At 40.5% G+C, this 19,267-nt stretch overlaps 1 protein-coding gene across 8 annotated transcripts in view; it reads right to left on the reverse strand.

The window, feature by feature from the left end:
- Positions 1–19,267, reverse strand: part of HERC3 (HECT and RLD domain containing E3 ubiquitin protein ligase 3) — a 144,006-nt gene that overhangs the window by 84,478 nt on the left and 40,261 nt on the right. For 7 of the 8 annotated variants that reach the window (XM_025290415.3, XM_025290414.3, XM_025290416.3 and 4 more), the window contains 3 exons: positions 9,862–10,021; positions 2,585–2,661; positions 1,382–1,603 (listed from right to left, as the gene is read on the reverse strand). In XM_025290415.3, coding sequence (XP_025146200.1) covers positions 1,382–1,603; positions 2,585–2,661; positions 9,862–10,021 — 459 coding nt within the window. The remainder of the gene's footprint in view (positions 1–1,381; positions 1,604–2,584; positions 2,662–9,861; positions 10,022–19,267) is intronic. The other variant, XM_025290417.3, reaches the window with a different exon arrangement.

The raw sequence follows: 19,267 nt of genomic DNA on the forward strand, positions 1-19,267 counted from the left end.
TCCGACTCTGCCCACCTTCCTCCCTACTTCCCCATACAGTTTTCCTCATTTCATAAATGCAGCTTTACCCTTCCACTTTTTCCTCTCTTTATTTCAAAGTACATCCAACAATGAGGAAAACCAACTGGCCCCACCTTCAGAATATATTCAAAATCCATCTTTATTCCCACCGCCTCCAAAGTGGTCTGCTAGCTTCCCCGTGGACCGATTCTAGGCAAAGTCAAGTCAGATTACTGTTCTCAACACCCTCAGTGTCTTCCTCTTTCACTGAGAGAAGCCAAAATCCTTACCCTGTCCTTCCAGGCCCTACACTGCAGGGCCTCCCTTCCTCTCGGAGCTCCAGCTTTGTACTCCTCTCCCTGCTCATCGCATCCCCAAGCCTACCATGATTCCTCCCACATCAGAGCCTCTGCACACCCTGTTGCCTCTGACTGGAACAGTTTTCACCCAGCTCCTCTAAACACCTCCTCTTCTACTGGACTTCCTACAGGGCTCTGCTAAACACCTTATTCAAGAGGCCCTCCCTGGGTACCTTATATAAAATAGGAAACTTTCCTCTCAAAGCCCCTGACATACTGCATACATTTGTTGCTGTTCAGTTGCTCAGTCCTGTCTGACTCCTTGAGACCCCATGGACTGCAGCATGCCAGGTTCCCTGTCCTTCACCAGCTCCTGGAGCTTGCTCAAACTCATGTCCATTGAGTCAGTGATGCCATCCAACCATCTCATCCTCTGTCACCCCCTTCTCCCCCTGCCTTCAATCTTTCCCAGCATCAGAGTCTTTTCCAATGACTCAGTTCTTTGCCTCAGGTGGCCAAAGTATTGGAGCTTCAGCATCAGTCCTTCCAATGAATATTCAGGGTTGATTTCCTTTACAATTGACTGGTTTGATCTCTTTGCTGTCAAAGGGAGTCTCAAGAGTTTTCTCCAACACCACAGTTCAAAAGCATTAATTCTTCAGTGCTCAGCCTTCTTTACGGTCCAACTCTCACGTCCATACATGACTACTGGAAAAACCATAGCTTTGACTAGATGGACCTTTGTCAGCAAAGTAATGTCTCTGCTTTTTAATATGCTGTCTAGGTTGGTCGTAACTTTCCTTCCTAGAAGTAAGCGTCTTTTAATTTCATGGCTGCAGTCACCATCCACAGTGATTTTGGAGCCCAAGAAAACAAAATCTGTCACTGTTTCCACTGTACACATACTGGTTTGTTGTCTGTGTCTGCCCATTAGCATGCAGTCTCCACTAAGTCAAGGGTATTATCTGTTTTGGTCCTTGCTGCACCCTCAGTGCCTGACTCGGGGAGAGGACACAGAAGCTCCTCAGGAAGCACATATCAAACAAATGAAGTTAAGAGGGCCAGGTGAAGACTTCACCCACCTTTCTCATCACTGAGCCCAAGCTGCCCTGCATTATTCATCCCCCAGCCAAATACAGCTCCTGAGAGTGACAGGGCAAAGCTGTGGGCCCCTCCTGCGACCACCTGCGCCAGTGGGATCCCCTCCAGGGACCTCACCCTCTGTGGACTGGCTTGGGAAGGGAACTCCTTCCCCAGGCCCAACTGCCCATGGCTGTTTCTCCCCCACGTGAAGAACTGGCCATCTGAAATCAGAAGAAGATAACTGGTATTACCAGAAAGATACAAGTTTCATTCACAAATATAAACTTATTAGAACAATGGAATTCCCGTAGGGCTCATTTGTTAGTTGCCCACCCCACCCCCCACCACAACACATACCCAAGAGCAAGGAAGCAGACACACTGCATGGTGTGAGACTCTCACAATCAGAACTCCCACTTGTCATGACAACACAGAGATCAACACCCTTCAAAGGCTATTAATATTTATGCAAAGAAAAAACTAAATGTTTAAATCAGTTCAGTGTTGAATAGGCCAATTATCAGGCTTAGATCCACTAAGCAAAGGGAACTAGTTCTGACCATACCAGGACTACAAGAGACCGGGACTTCACAGGGTCCAGCTATGACCTGGACAACACCACAGAGAATCAAGCAGGACGTGTTAGTGCTGACTTCCTCACAAATTTATGCTAACAGAATATAGCAGCATATGTTGGCTTAGGTTTTCCTAACTTTTCCTTCTTCATTTATTTGGGTGCTTTATGGTGGAATACGGAGAAGGCAATGGCACCCCACTCCAGTACTTTTGCCTGGCAAATCCCATGGACGGAGGAGCCTGGTGGGCTGCTGTCTATGGGGTCGCACAGAGTCGGACACGACTGAAGCGACTTAGCAGCAGCAGCAGCAGCATGGTGGAATAGCCATATGAGTTGTAGCTAAGAAAAACCAATCCTCTGTTCAAGTACACTGATGAACAGTCTTGCCTCCTGCTGATTTTCCCCGAGAGAGGTGGAACAGCAGTGATAACCATCTTTTTCATCATCCACACCCTGAGAAAAGTATGAGCTACACAAGGGCTATCTTAGAACTGTCGCTGTCCAACAGAAATGCATAGACCCTAACTAGTGAAATGTATCTGGTTACATAACATCACATAAAAATACGAAGAGAAATGGTTCCCAAATTAACCCAACACTAGCATAGATTTTAATGTTACATTACCAGCCGCAAGAGCCAAGCAATGCCAGTTGCCACAGGAAACTTGTAATATTGTCTGCTGGTTCAGCTTTTGTATTAACCTAAAACAGAAAAGATTTTCCTTTTAAGAAGGGCATTCACAATGATTGGAAATATTCCCAACTAAATAAAATAGTTGTAATAAATAACATATTTCACAAAACACTTTTTAAAATCAAATATATGATCTTACATGATAAAGTTCTATTAAGTCTTTCACTAACCTCCTGCATCTTTGGTAGTTACCACTTAAAAGGAAGAAACCCTGCTCTGCACTTAAACCCATTACCACAACCCTGTGTTAATGTCTACCTTGTCATCTCCAATTCAGAGACAAAAGGAGTAAGCAGCCAAAGACATACCCTAAGAACACAGCTGATATCTAAATGGCTTTCAAATGAGACCAATGGCATGATCTAGCAATCTCACTTCCAGGTATATAACCAAGTAAACTGAAAGCAGGGTCCCAAAGAGATATTTGTACACCCACATTCACAGCACCATTATTCACAAAGGCTATAAGGTGGAAGCAACCCAACTGTCCATCAACCGATGACCAGAAAAACAAACGTGGTATATACATTTGGAATATGTATGCACTGGAATATTCATCACTCTTTAAGAGCGGAAATTCTGACACATGTTACAACATGGATGAAACCTGGAATTATGCCTAGTGAAACAAGCCAGTAACAAAAAGAGAAACAGTCTATGGTTTCATTTATGTGACGTATCTAGACTAGCCAAATTCATACAAATCAAAAGTCTAATGGTGCCTGCCAGGGGCTAGACGAGGAGAAATGAGGAGTTTTCATTTAATGAGTGTAGAGTTCTATTTCTACAAGAAAAACAGTCTGGAAACTGGTCACACAACAGTGTGAATATACATAACACTATTAAACTGTACACTTAAAATGGTTAGGATGGTAAATTCTTTTGATTTTTTATTTATGTGTTTTTGGCTGTGTTGGGTCTTTGTTGCTGCGAGAGCTCTTCTCTACTTGCAGTGAACAGGGGCTACTCTTCATAGCCTTGCACGGGCTTCTCATTATAGTGGCCTCTCTTATTGCAGAGCATGGGCTCTAGATGCATAGACTTCAGTACTTACAGTGCATGGGCTCAGCAGTTGCAGTTCCTGGGCTCTAAAGCACAGGCTCAGTGGGTGTGGCCCATGGGCTTAGCTGCTCCATGCCATGTAGATTCTTCCACTCAGTGGATTCCTTACCACTGAGCCACCAAGGAAGCCCAAGATGGTAAATTTTATGTTATGTGTATTTTGCCACAATTTTTAAAAATTACTAAGGGCAATGCTTCTAAAACTCTTAATTCCCTAGGATGGTAAAGAGGAAGATCATATGATCACTTTTTAAAACTTGATCCTCTGCTTGCTTATGTGAAATAGATAAGAACAGTACCTATTCACAGGGCTGTGGTGCGAATTAAGTGAAAAAAATGTCTGGCACTGCCCAATAGAGTTGGACAGCCTGAGAAATATCTCCTGCTTCCTATTTTAATAATTCATAGGTTGCCATGTTCCTCTTCATTAAGTGTATTTCATGGGAACAAAAGACTCAGAGGGGCATTTTACAAGATAGATGTCCAACAGGGAAGTGGGGGTTATTTAGAGTAACAGGTAAATGTTGCTTTAACAGTTTATTTTCTCGGATATAAAAAAAGTTTACAGAGTTCACATACACATTTACTATCAAATAGAACCCAACTATTTTTTTATGGAGATAATTGTAAATTCACACGCAGCTGTAAGAAATAATACAGAGATCCCTTGCAGGCTTTATTCAGTCTCCCCCAGTGATGATATATTGCAAAACTATAGAAAAAAAATCATAACAGGGATACTGACAAAAATACAAACTACCAATCTCACTTCTTTGTCCCCAGTTTTATTTGTACTTATTTCTGTGTTTGTAGTATTTCTGTCACCTATGTAGGCTCATGCATCCACCACCATATTCAACGTTTCCAACACAAGGATTCCTCCTGTTTATAACCACCCCTCCCCTCCTCCATCATAGGCCCCTGGCAATCATTATTCTACCCACCATTTCCAAAATGTTGTCACTTCAAGAATGTTATGTAAATGTAATCATATAGTAGGTAGCCTTTTAGGATTGGGTTCTTTTTCACTCAGAATAATTCCTTGACCATTTAATATACACACAGCAATTTTTTCGCTGCATATATCAATAGCTTGTAGAATTCCACTATTTTCAAAAAATATTTATTTTATTTATGGCTGTGCTGGGTCCTCCCTGGTTGGGGCCAGCAGGGGCTACTCTCCAGTTGCAGTGTGGAGGCTTCTTACTGCGGTGGCTTCTCCTGTCGCGGAGCACAGGCTCTAGGACATGCATGGTTCATCAGCTGTGGCTCCCAGGCTCTAGAGCACAGGCTCTAGGACATGCATGGTTCATCAGCTGTGGCTCCCAGGCTCTAGAGCACAGGCTCAACAGTAGTAGCACAGGGGCTTAGCTGCTCTGCAGATGTGGGATCTTCCCAGACCAGGGGTCGAATCCTGTCTCCTGTACTAGCAGGCAGGTTCTTTACCACTGAGCCACCAGGGAAGTCCAGAAACCCACTATTTTTTAAAACTGAAAAAATTCATCCTGTCTTAGGGACCAATGTTTCAGAACTTTATGCAAAAAGAGTCCTTTTCCTGGCCAGTTTCCAATCAAATTCCCCACACTTCTCCCTTTATGGGTCACCATTACCCTTATCACAACCTTCACAACCACAGTTACAAAAAAAAAAAAAACAAAAAAACAAACAGCAGGTCAAAAGAAAAAAGACAATAAGAAATTGTACCATAAGATGGAGAAAAGGATATATATGCACAAGCATACACTGTGTTTTACCTACTCATCTTACTCCATCCTCCCAACAACTTGGTAAAGGTACACAATACTACATAATTTCACTTTTAAGTTAGGAAACTGAGGCTCAGATAAGTTAAAACAATTTGCCCAAAGCAACTCACCTAATACGAACAGAGCCAATACTGGAATCTGAGGCTGTCTGACATCAAAGCTATGTTACTTCCCACAATACTAAGATAGGAATTGATGAATTTATCTTAATTAACTTATAAAATTTTATACAAACTAAAGCCTCAGAAGTCATCCATAATTTAGGCATAACTAATAGAAATAATGGCAGAAAGTGAAGAGGAACTAAAAAGCCTCCTGATGAAGGTGAAAGAGGAGAGTGAAAAAGTTGGCTTAAAGCTCAACATTCAGAAAACAAAGATCAGGGCATCTGGTCCCATCACTTCATGGGAAATAGATGGGGAATCAGTGGAAACAGTGTCAGACTTTATTTTTCTGGGCTCCAAAATCACTGCAGATGGTGACTGCAGCCATGAAATTAAAAGATGCTTACTCCTTGGAAGAAAAGTTATGACCAACCTAGATAGCATATTCAAAAGCAGAGACATTACTTTGCCAACAAAGGTCCATCTAGTCAAGGCTATGGTTTTTCCTGTGGTCATGTATGGATGTGAGAGTTGGACTGTGAAGAAAGCTGAGTGCCAAAGAATTGATGCTTTTGAACTGTGGTGTTGGAGAAGACTCTTGCGAGTCCCTTGGACTGCAAGGAGATCCAACCAGTCTATTCTGAAGGAGATCAGCCCTGGGATTTCTTTGGAAGGAATGATGCTAAGGGTGAAACTACAGTACTTTGGGTACCTCATGCGAAGAGTTGACTCATTGGAAAAGACTCTGGGAAACTGGTCAACCACTTGTAAAAGAATGAAACTAGAACACTTTCTAACACCATACACAAAAATAAACTCAAAATGGATTAAAGATCTAAACGTAAGACCAGAAACTATAAAACTCCTAGAGGAGAACATAGGCAAAACACTCTCCAACATACATCACAGCAGGATCCTCTATGACCCACCTCCCAGAATATTGGAAATAAAAGCAAAAATAAACAAATGGGATCTAATTAAACTTAAAAGCTTCTGCACAACAAAGGAAACTATAAGCAAGGTGAAAAGACAGCCTTCAGAATGGGAGAAAATAATAGCAAATGAAGCAACAGACAAACAACTAATCTCAAAAATATACAGGCAATTCCTACAGCTCAATTCCAGAAAAATAAATGACCCAATCAAAAAATGGGCCAAAGAACTAAATAGACATTTCTCTAAAGACGACATACAGATGGCTAACAAACACATGAAAAGATGCTCAACATCACTCATTATCAGAGAAATGCAAATCAAAACCACTATGAGGTACCATTTCATGCCAGTCAGAATGGCTGCGATCCAAAAGTCTACAAGCAATAAATGCTGGAGAGGGTGTGGAGAAAAGGGAACCCTCTTACACTGTTGGTGGGAATGCAAACTAGTACAGCCACTATGGAGAACAGTGTGGAGATTCCTTAAAAAACTGGAAATAGAACTGCCTTATGACCCAGCAATCCCACTGCTGGGCATACACAGAGGAAACCAGAAGGGAAAGAGACACGTGTACCCCAATGTTCATCGCAGCACTCTTTATAATAGCTAGGACATGGAAGCAACCTAGATGTCCATCAGCAGATGAATGGATAAGAAAGCTGTGGTACATATACACAATGGAGTATTACTCAGCCATTAAAAAGAATACATTTGAACCAGTACTAATGAGGTGGATGAAACTGGAGCCTATTATACAGAGTGAAGTAAGCCAGAAAGAAAAACACCAATACAGTATACTAATGCATATATATGGAATTTAGAAAGATGGTAACAATAACTGTGTATACGAGACAGCAAAAGAGACACTGATGTATAGAACAGTCTTTTGGACTCTGTGGGAGAGGGAGAGGGTAGGATGATTTGGGAGAATGGCATTGAAACATATATAATATCATATATGAAACGAGTCGCCAGTCCAGGTTCGATGCACGATACTGGATGCTTGGGGCTAGTGCACTGGGACGACCCAGAGGGATGGTATGGGGATGGAGGAGGGAGGAGGGTTCAGGATGGGGAACACATTGTATACCTGTGGCGGATTCATTTTGATATATGGCAAAACCAATACAATATTGTAAAGTTAAAAAATAAAATTAAAAAAATAAAATAATAACAAAACAAAACAAAAAAGACTCTGATGCTGGGAGGGATTGGGGGCAGGAAGAGAAGGGGACGACAGAGGATGAGATGGCTGGATGGCATCACTGACTCAATGGAGGTAAGTCTGAGTGAACTCCGGGAGTTGGTGATGGAGTTGGTTCATGGGGTCACAAAGAGTAGGACACGACTGAGTGACTGAACTGAACTGAATAGAAATAATAATAAATTGCTACTGTAACACAGACTACTTCATTTTTTGAAATGAAACGCCACTAATGACTTGAGTATTCATTCAACAAATGAAATATTTTTGTCATGAATGTTATAAATCTTTTCCTTAATATTACATGCAATTTCACTAAAATAAGCCATCCCTTTTTTTATATTTCCACTCACCCTCTTCTCCCAAAATTAAATTAATTTTTGAAAGTAATGAACCCAAGACATGAGTCAAATTATTCTTACCTTCTCCGTGTTTCTCTTTTCCCTAAAACAGCTTTTGATTAAAGAGACAAAAATCTAAGAAGGGCAAAACAGAGGAGGAGGAAGAATGTATTGTGCTTTAAAAGGGACAATACTTGGGCAGGAGAGGCTGCTACTGCTGCTAAGTCGCTTCAGTCGTGTCCGACTCTGTGTGACCCCAGAGACGGCAGCCCACCAGGCTCCCTGTCCCTGGGATTCTCCAGGCAAGAACACTGGAGTGGGTTGCCATTTCCTTCTCCGATGCATGAAAGTGAAAAGTGAAAGCGAAGTCGTTCAGTCGTGTCTGACTCTTTGCGACCCCATGGACTGCAGCCTACCAGGCTCCTCCATCTATGGGATTTTCCAGGCAAGAGTACTGGAGTGGGGTGCCATTGCCTTCTCCTGGGCAGGAGAGGAGAGGCCATTTATTAACCAGACCTATATTGAGCAATGCATGTGCTAGAGCACCGTTAGCAATGGTGATGCTAAAATAAATAATCCAGTTATCCTGGCATCAAGAGCTCCCAGCTTTGTACTAAAGTTAGTTATTAAATTAAAAATTGCAATGAATGTGACTAGTACTGCAACAGGAAAACGTTGTACATTTGAAGTACAAAGGAATAGGAATTAAATGAAGGATTTAAACCAGTGGCCTCTTTGATCATTAAGAACCCTCAACAAACAGAGACGCCACCCCCAAAATGTCCACTTGAGAGTAACTTCAATACTACAGACATTTTCTTAGTGGTGAAGCATCTGTTAGCCAAATCATCTACGATTTTGTTGTTGTTTAGTCGCTAAGTGGTGTCTGACTCTTTTGTGACCTCATGGACTGTAGCCCATCAGGCTCCTCAGTCCATGGGATTCTCCAAGCCAGGATACTGGAGTAGGTTGCCATTTCCTTTTCCAGGAGATCTTCCTGACCGAGGGATCAAACTTGAGTCTCCTGCATTGGCAGATGGATTCTTTACCACTGAGCCACCAGTGAAGCCCTCATTCTAAGATTTAGAATTAAGTAAATACTTAAGGGATTAAAAACCATTGTATTAGTACTTCTGTGTTAAAGAACTTATGTATATTTGGTATACTAGCTGTTGATAATGCTGAAGGTAATTTGGCCTATTATTAAAGAGTAACAGGTCAGCTCTGTGACTGAACTTTAAAGCGTCTAACTGAATAATTGATTTAGGCTTGCAATTTTAAGCTAAAGGTTAATAAGTGCAGCGTGTAAAAAGAGGTTTTTTAATTCAAACATTTAATGAGCTCCAAACACTACCAGCAACAGGCTATCAGAATAAATGAAGTATATTTCCCCAACAACTCACATTTTTTAACTGGAGATAAACACTTCTATCAGGCTTCCCTTGTGGCTCAGCTGGTAAAGAATCCGCCTGCAACTCGGGAGACCTAGGTTCAATCCCTGGGTTGGGAAGATCCCCTGGTGAAGGGAAAGGCTACCCACTCCAGTATTCTGGCCTGGAGAATTTCATGGACTGTGTAGTCCATGGGCTCACAGAGTCAGACACAGCTAAGCAACTTTCACTTTCAAACACTTCTACAATAACAATTCTGGGGACAAGTGTTGTAACAGTATAAGTCATGACAGTGACTCAAAGGAAACAACAATTATTAATTAAAGAAGAAAGCAGAACCCAAACCAAGGAGTCTAACAAAGAAACTAGCAGGAAATAACCTTTACAGTAACTGACATTCTTACCTGGGTACTGCCACAGAATCCTCAATAGTCATGAGTCCCAGCTGACCGTCACTACCTGCACCCCAGGAAAACAGCTGGCCCTGGTCACTGAGGGCCAGACTGTGGGACTCGCCACATGCCACATGGACAATGTGCTGATCTGCCAAAGCTCCAATTTGCTCTGAAAAAAAGAAAAAAAAATCAAAGGAGGAAAATGTAAAGCCCAGAAATAGGTATTACACAGAATTAGCATCCTAGGCAGTTGCGTTTTTTAAAGAGAACCACTACATCTGTATAGAGAATATAAAATCCTACGTTGCTGAAAGCCGTTGATCCAGACCCCAGTTACACTAGGTGGCGCACAGAGCTGGAGCAGCGCCCACACTCCAGAGGTTCTCTCCGCTGTCTGGGGCTTCTCCCTAGAGAGATGCCTTAACGGTTCAGTATTTGGAGGTGTGGGACCAGAGAGGACTCAGTGTAAATAGGAGTGAGGCTTCTTACTAAAAGCAGTGGGACTGAGGGAGAGTCTGCCTGGGAGCAATGAGCCCTTCCCCATCCACAAAAACACTCTTCTCTCCTCAGTTCTGTAACACAAATCTGTCCATATAGCTAGCCAGGAGGATTTCTCTGAGAAAACTGAGAAAGTTTCTCAGGCCCAAAAGAAAAGACCCACAGCTACTGGCAATCCTGGATCCCCCTAGGAAATGTCCCGCTTCCCACTAGTTAATGAAACTTGCCCGTACACTGTTCTGCTTACATTTTAGTACCTCACTTTTAAAAAACAAAAGGCTGGACAAGGACAATCACGTATGTGAAGACAATTTAACATAAAAGTTAAATAGCAAAGAAAACAGAAGGAAGGAAACTCTGAAGAAAATGATCAAGCAAGGAACAGGAAAAAAAAAATCTTTAGATCATTAGCAACATAAGACAAGAAGATTCCAACCTTCAGAAAACAAACAAAATTACCTTGGAAAATGAAAACATAACAGCACAAATTTAAAGGGAAAAGCTTCAGAGCAGGATGGGGAATAATAACTGAAATATTCTAAGAAATAGAACAAGAAGTCAAAGAGCAAAACAGGTGGAAAAAGAAGAAAGAAATGAGACTATTTCAAGAATCTCAACAATGGAAAAATAAGAATCCCCAAAACAGAATGGAAAAAAACAAAGTAGAAATTTTCAAAGACAGGATTGCTCATAACTGAAAGACATGAGTTTCACATTGAAAAGATTGATTTAAAACCTCAGAATAAAGAGAATAAGGACTGAATTTTAAAAAGAAGAAGAACTACTTCAGAACACTACAGCCTGAAATTTCACAACACCAAAATAGATTCTAAAATTTTCTAGAAAGGACAGTTTATATACAATTGAACAGGGATCAGAATGGCATCATATTTCTCAGAAGCAATAATAAAAGCTAGAAAGACACTAGAGCAATGCCTTCATAATTCTGAAGGAAAATGACTTCTAACAGAGAATTTCATATCTAGCCAACCAAAAGGGCTTCCCCTGGTGGCTCAGTGGTAAAGAATCTACATGGCAATGCAGGAGACATGGGTTTGATCCCTGGCTCGGGAAGATCCCATAGAAAAAGAAATGGGAACCCACTCCAGTATTCTTGTCCAGGAAATCCCATGGATGGAGGAGCCTGATGGGCTGCAGTTAATGGGATCACAAAAGAATTGGACATGACTTAGCGACTAAACAAGAACAACAGCCAACCAAAAATCTGAGAGGAGAGGGGAAAGAACAATTTTCAGGGATGTAAGGTTCTCAAAATATTTTACCTCCCATGCCTATCTCAGTTACATAATATCATGCCTTCAGAACAACAACAAGATTTTGGATTCAGGAAAGGGTAAAAACTATTTCCATGACAGCCATGTAGCAGCCAATGAAGGAAAATTGGAAGGAATGTCTCCAAAGTGAAAAATGACATACAATCTGATGAGTTTATATTACATGAGTTTTACAGTTCTGTCAGAGAATAAAGATTACATGCAAATGAAAAAAATGAAATAATTAACTCCAGGGAACACTAAACGCTTTACCAGCAATAAGAACAACCATGGTACACAAAGTCATAATAACAAAATAAATATTATTTATTAATTTACATAGTTAAATCTGCCAATCAATTTAAAAAATCAACTATATGGGAAAAGATGAGCATCTAGGAGTAAGAAAGAGGAAAGGCTGGGCAGAGAATATAAAAGCAGAGTAATCTTTCCCAGTATGAAGCCTCTAGATCATGTCCAATATTGAAAAAAATCAAGAAACAGCATTATAAGCATGTTATTTATAAATATAAAGGCAAACTACCCCCAAAAAGTTTCAAGAATTGAAAGTGATGGCCTCTGCAAGTGAGACTCAAGAATGGGGACAGGAGAGGTAAGGAGGTGTTATTTAACCTAAACAGAGGTCAAATAACATATAATATTTCTTTTTAATTAAGCAGCTGAAAACATGCTCATGTTAGAGAAATCTCCTGAATTATCTCAACTTCTTTCATTCCCATGACTGTCTCCTTTACCCTCTACTTGCCATTAGGCCCTAACTCCCAACTCACCCTTGTCCCCCACACTAAGAACAGCCCTGTATTTACTTTGGGAAAACTAAGAAACTCCTACCAAAGTAGCTCAGGTGAATCAGATTCTTTCTTCCTTCACCAAATTTCTACATTGTACTGTAGTTCTAGGACTTCGGCAGCTTTTACGTTCTCTTGTGCCTGAATGCCAGGCCTGATACCTCAGCCAGAACCAAGACCTGTGCCCCTGATACCTGACCTCCTATGCCAACCATTAGCCTTTCCTGCCTAGATGTTAATGTACAGCATTGTTATGGTTGTTGTTCAGTCGCCAAGTCACATCTGACTCTTTGCAACCGCATGGACTGCAGCACACCAGCCTTTCCTGTCCTTCACCATCTCCCAGAGTTTGCTCAAACTCATGTCCATTGAATTGGTGATGCCATCCAACCATCTCATCCTCTATTGTTCCCTTCTCTTCCTGCCCTCAATCTTTCCCAGCATCAGGGTCTTTTCCAATGAGTTGGACTTCTCATCAGGGGGCCAAACTACTGGAACTTCAGCATCAGTCCCTCAGATGAATATTCAGGATTACATTCCTTTAGGATTGACTGGCTTGATCTCTTTGCTATCCAGGAGACTCTCGAGTCTTCAACTACCTGCCAATCCTGATGAAACTGGAAACTTTCCTGATGAAGTAAGTAAGCAAAGTCAAGTCAAGAGACAACAAACTCATCTTTAAACTTGGAAAGGAGGATTTTGTCAGCCTTCTTTATGGTCCAACTCTCACACCCGTACATGATTACTGGGAAAACCATAGCTTTGACTACACGGACCTTTGTTGACAGTGATGTCTCTGCTTTTTAATACACTGTCTAGGTTTTGTCACCGGAAAAGGCAATGGCACCCCACTCCAGTACTCTTGCCTGGAAAATCCCATGGATGGAGGAGCCTGGTAGGCTGCAGTCCATGGGGTCGCTAAGAGTCGGACACGACTGAGCAACTTCACTTGCACTTTTCACTATCATGCACTGGAGAAGGAAATGGCAACCCACTCCAGTGTTCTTGCCTGGAGAATCCCAGGGACAGGGGTGCCTGGTGGACTACCGTCTATGGGGTCGCACAGAGTCGGAAACGACTGAAGTGACTTAGCAGCAGCAGCAGGCTTTGTCACAGCTTTTCTTCCAAGGAGCAAGCCCTAGGCAAACCAATTCCTGTCTCATCACACATCAGCCACCAAAACAGACATGGAAGGAACCCCTATTTCACCACAACACAACTTGCAGCCCCAAAGGCAGAGGTTCCATTCAGTAACGCAAAGATTTGTAGAGAATTAAATCCTAGTTGTATCAAGTCCAATTTATTTTCATTTCTCCTAGCCAGAAAACTAAGCTCATCTGATTCATACTAGGAATCTGTTACAGTAAAATTTTAATTGCTCTTCTAGAATCTACTCCCTGAGTCAACTGGGAATGCTTCGTGCACAGCTTTCACGAATACACCCCTGCCCCAGTTGGGAACACTCAGGCTGCAGTGCACATGTTCACACGTAATCTCTTCTGATTCATTCTGTCAAGACTGTATGCTATATTTTGCAGATCATGACAGAAACTCAACCCACACATTTAGATAATTAAACACACTAAGGAAATATTTGGCATTTTTTGACAATAAAAGTATATTTTATTTCTGATCCTTTCACAAGAAGCAATTTAAGATCTTTAGAAGTTTTCAGCAAGGTTACCGACTCTGAATGAGCCAAGGTAATAGGGCAGAACAGCAGCAAATGTGGAATGATGCTTAGGGCAAGGCAGCAATTCAACTGCACTCAGTTTTTTTAGGATTACTGCTAGTTGGCTTTTGAGCCCATTGTAATTTTTTAATGTGTTTTCAAACTAACAGTAAGTTGGGCAGTGAACCATAAGAGTGGTAATAAAGAAGGATGTTATGTGCCTGGAGGGTAGATGGATGCTGCTCATGTGAACTTAATCCTTGCAACAATCCTGTAAGGTTCCACCTCTCTAATAACCCCTGCTGAGAAAAAGTGTGTTATCTGGTCAGAGTACACAACTAAATGAGTGGTGGAGCTAGGACTGGATCCCAGGTCTTCCTGACTTCCAAGCCCATTATACCCAAAAGTCTGTATCATCTTCCCTCATGGAAAAGAACTAGGTGATTTTAATCAGTAACAGTCACTACTCTTACTGTCTATTCCAATGAGAAATGTTATCGAGTAGTTTACAGTTAACAGTATGAGCAGTTTGGGTGAAAGGTATACAGAATATATAAAATTAGTAATCAATATTTGGTACTCAATTTTTCATAAAACTTAACCGTCAAGTAAGTTAAGTGTCAGCAGTTAGCATGACAAAAGGGATTAAACTTTCATCACTTAGATGTCTCCTGAGTTGCCCCAAACTATCTACACTTTCTTTTTAATACTGGTCAACAAAGACAGAACCACACTGTAGGAAACCCACGCTCCGAGCTCCCATTCTGTGGATTCCAAGTCCTCATATTCACCCCAACTCTGATTTTCATTTCCCACTGAACTCTCTAGTTCACATCTTGCCTTCTGCTGCTATACTCTGCTCTTCCTGGACAGTTTTTCTCCAAAGTACTATCAACCTAGTCTGAGGGGTACAGCAGGCTTTTACTGAAAGTTTGGGATAATGGAAATGAACTCAGCAAACCACTCAAAATAGAATATAACCAAGTTCCCTGCAGATCCCAACAAAGAGAATTTCCTAGTGCCCATCTTTCCTCCCAGGGGCCCCTGGCTTCCTACAACTTGGCAAGATTCGCCCTCATTTTCTTTGCTTCTGTGTCTGAAAGGTCTTATTTCCAAGCCATATTCCAACTACTTTCTAATTTTCATTTAAACATTTTAGGGCAATCTGGGCTTAGTGGGATCTCAATGTTAACACAACTCACTTTCAAGTGACCACTCCCTCCCATAAGAGTGTTATTACCATAGATTCTACCTTGTTCCTGAGCCAAAGCACTCAAACTAGAGTCAACTTTTTAAAAACCTTTTTATGTTGTCATACAGTAAAATGAACCTTTTTTAGTGTACAATTCTATGAATTTAAGCACATGTAATCAGTGCCACAATCAAGATACAGAATGGTACCATCACACAAGAAAGTCCCTTAAAATGTTATCTCTGAAGGACAACGAGTTTTATCCCTTAGTCATTCTCTCCTCATCCCTAGCTCCTGGTGACTACTGATCTACTTTCGATCACTAGTTTTATATTTTCAATATAACAGAATCACAGAATTCACATAATAGAATCATATAGCATTTAACCTTTTGAAATTATTTCTTTCACTCAATATGATAACTCTGAGATCCATCCAAGTTGTCATATGGATCAACAGTTTGTTCCTTTTTATTAATATTAGTCAGTAGTATTCCATTGTATTATGGATGTACCACAAAAGACTTTTTCCCATTTTAAGAAATTATAGAGATGAAATTAATATTTGTGCACAGGTTATTGTATGAAAATAAGTTTTCATTTCTCTGGAGTAAACACTCAGGAGTGGGTATTTTAACTTTCCTGTACAGTGTCGGGTTATTTTAAAAACCGAATATGATGATCTCTGCACTAATTGTTTGGCTTAGACTATTTAGATTTGAAATAATTATTGATATGTTTGATTTTGTGATCTTTTTTAATTTGCCATTCTTCCCTGTTTTTCACCCTTTTACCTCATTTCTCCATCTGTATTAAACATTTTCTAGTGTTCCATTTTTATTTATTGTGTTTTTATTATATCACTTTGATTAGTTACTTGTGATTGCTCTAGATTACAATATAAGTATTTAACTTTTCAAAGTGTAATTAAAATCAACCATTTACCATTTAAAGTGGAATTGAGAAAATTTACCACAATATAGCTTTCTTTACCTCTCTCTAAGTTACAGTCATCTTAAATATTACATCTATATATACTGAAATCTCTGTAACAATTTTATAATTTTTATTTTAATCAAGACATTTTTAAAGAATTCAATAGTTTATTATAGTTATTGAGATATCTACTATTTCTGTTGCTCTTCCTTCATTCAGCTTAGTTCAGTCGCTCAGTCCTGTTCAACTCTTTGCGATCCCATGGACTACTGCACGCCAGGCCTCCCTGTCCATCACCAACTCCCAAAGCTTGCTCAAACTCATGTCCATTGAGTCGGTGATACCATCCAACCATTTCATCCTCTGTTACCCCCTTCTCCTGCCTTCAATCTTTCCCAGCATCAGGGTCTTTTCAAGTGAGTCAGTTCTTCACATCAGGTGGCCAAAGTATTGGAGCTTCAGCATCAATCCTTCTAATAAATATTCAGGACTGATTTCCTTTAGGATTGACTGGTTTGACGCCCTTGCTGTCCAGGGACTCTCAAGACTTATCCAACCCACAATTCAAAAGCATCAATTCTTCAGTGCTCGGCTTTCTTTATGGTCTAACTCTAACATCCATATAAGACTACTGGAAAAAACATAACTTTGACTATGTGGACCTTTGTTGGCAATGTCTTTGCTTTCTAATATGTTTTACTAATACAGCCTAATATGGTCATAGCTTTTCTTCCAAGGAGCAAGCGTCTTTTAATTTCATGGCTGCAGTCATCATCTGCAGTGATCTTGGAGCCCCAAAAAATAAAGTCTGTCACTGTTTCCATTGTTTCCCCATCTATTTGAAATGAAGTGATGGGACCAGATGCCATGATCTTCATTTTCTGAATGTTGAGCTTTAAGCCAACTTTTTCACTCTCCTTTTTCACTTTCATAAAGAGGCTCTTTAGTTCTTCACTTTCTGCCATAAGGATGGTATCATCTGCATATCTGAGGCTATTGATATTTCTCCCGGCAATCTTGATTCCAGCTTGTGCTTCATCCAGTCTTGCATTTCACATGATGTACTCTGCATGTAAGTTAAATAAGCAGGGTGACAATATACAGCCTTGATGTACTCCTTTCCCAATTTGGAACCTGTCTGTTGTTCCGTGTCTGGTTCTAACTGTTGCTTCTTGACCAGCATACTAATTTCTTAGGAGGTAGGTAAGGTGGTCTGATATTCTAGTCTCTTTAAGAATTTTCCACTTTGTTGTCATCCACACAGGCTTTAGGCTTTAGCGTAGTCAATGAAGCAGATGTTTTTCTGGAATTCTCTTGCTTTTTCGATGATCCAACGAATGTCGGTAATTTGACCTCTGGTTTCTCTGCCTTTTCCAAATCCAGTTTGAACATGTTGAAGTTCACAATTCATGTACTGTTAAAGCCTGCCTTGGAGAATTTTGAGCATTACTTTGCTAGCATGTGAGATGAGTGCAATTGTGCAATAATTTGAACATTATTTGACATTGCCTTTCTTTGGGACTGGAATGAAAACTGACCTTTTCCAGTCCTGTGGCCACTGCTGAGTTTTCCAAATTTGCTGGCATATTGAGTGCAGCACTTTCACAGCATCATCTTTTAGGATTTGAACTAGTTCAGCTGGAATTCCATCACCTCCACTAGCTTTTTCTTTTTCTTGGCTTTGTGTAGCTCCACTAGCTTTTTCATAGTGATGCTTCCTAAATCTCACTTGACTTTGCATTCCAGAATGTCTGGCTCTAGGTCAGTGATCACACCACTGGGATTACCTGGGTCATTAAGATCATTTTAGTATAGTTCTTCTGTGTATACTTGCCACCTCTTCTTAATATCTTCTGCTTCTGTTAGGTCCATACCATTTCTGTCCTTTATCGAGCCCATATCTGCATGAAATGTTCCCTTGTTTACTTCAAGAAAATCTCTAATTTTCTTGAAGAGATCTCCAGTCTTTCCCATTCTAGTGTTTTCCTCTATTTCTTTGCATTGATCACTGAAGAAGGCTTTATCTCTCCTTGCTATTTTTTGAAACTCTGCATTCAAATGGTTATATCTTTCCTTTTCTCCTTTGCCTTTCGCTTCTCTTTTCACAGCTATTTGTAAGGCCTCGTCAGATAACCGTTTTGCCTTTTTGCATTTCTTTTTCCTGGGAATAGTCTTGATCACTGGCTCCTGTACAATGTCACGAACCTCCGTCCATAATTCTTCAGGCACTCTATCAGATCGAATCCCTTGAATCTATTTGCCACTTCCACTGTATAATCGTAAGGGATTTGATTTAAGTCATACCTGAATGGTCTACTGGTTTTCCCTACTTTCTTTAAGTCTGAATTTTTCAATAAGGAGTTCATGATCTGAGCCACAGTCAGCTCCCAGTCTTGTTTTTGCTGACTGTATAGAACTTCTCCATCTTTGTCTGCAAAGAATATAATCACTCAGATTTCGGTATTGACCATCTGGTGATGTCTATGTGTAGAATCTTCCTTCATTACTCATGTAACAATATTCCCTCTGGTATCATTTCACTTCTGTCCAAAGAGCTTCCATTAACTATTATTTAGTAAAGGTCTGCTGGCTGTGAATTTTCTGCCTTTTCCTTTGTCTGAAAATGACTTTGTTCTACCTGTTTTTTTTTTGTTGTTTTTTTTTTGGCTGAATATAGAATTCTGGGTTGGTTTCATTTGTTTCAGCACTTAAACACTGAACCACTTATGGCCTCCATAGTTTCTGGGGTGAAATCCACATTCCCCTGTAAGTAAAACGTTTTTCGTTGGCTCCTTTCAAGTATTTGCTTTGTAGTTTTCAGAAGTTTGATTATGGTCTGTTGTCATATGAATTTCTTTGGATTTATCTTGCTGGTTTACTGACTTCTTGAATTTGTATATTTATGTCTTTCACCAAATTTGGAAAATTTTCAGCCATATTATTTTTAGCACTACCTTCTTTCTCTCATCTCCTACTAGGTTTCCAATGACATGAATGTCAGACTTTCTGTTCTTGTCCCACAAGCCCCTGAAATT

The sequence above is a fragment of the Bubalus bubalis genome, chromosome 7, assembly GCF_019923935.1.
Source record: "Bubalus bubalis isolate 160015118507 breed Murrah chromosome 7, NDDB_SH_1, whole genome shotgun sequence".
Classification (NCBI taxonomy): domain Eukaryota; kingdom Metazoa; phylum Chordata; class Mammalia; order Artiodactyla; family Bovidae; genus Bubalus; species Bubalus bubalis.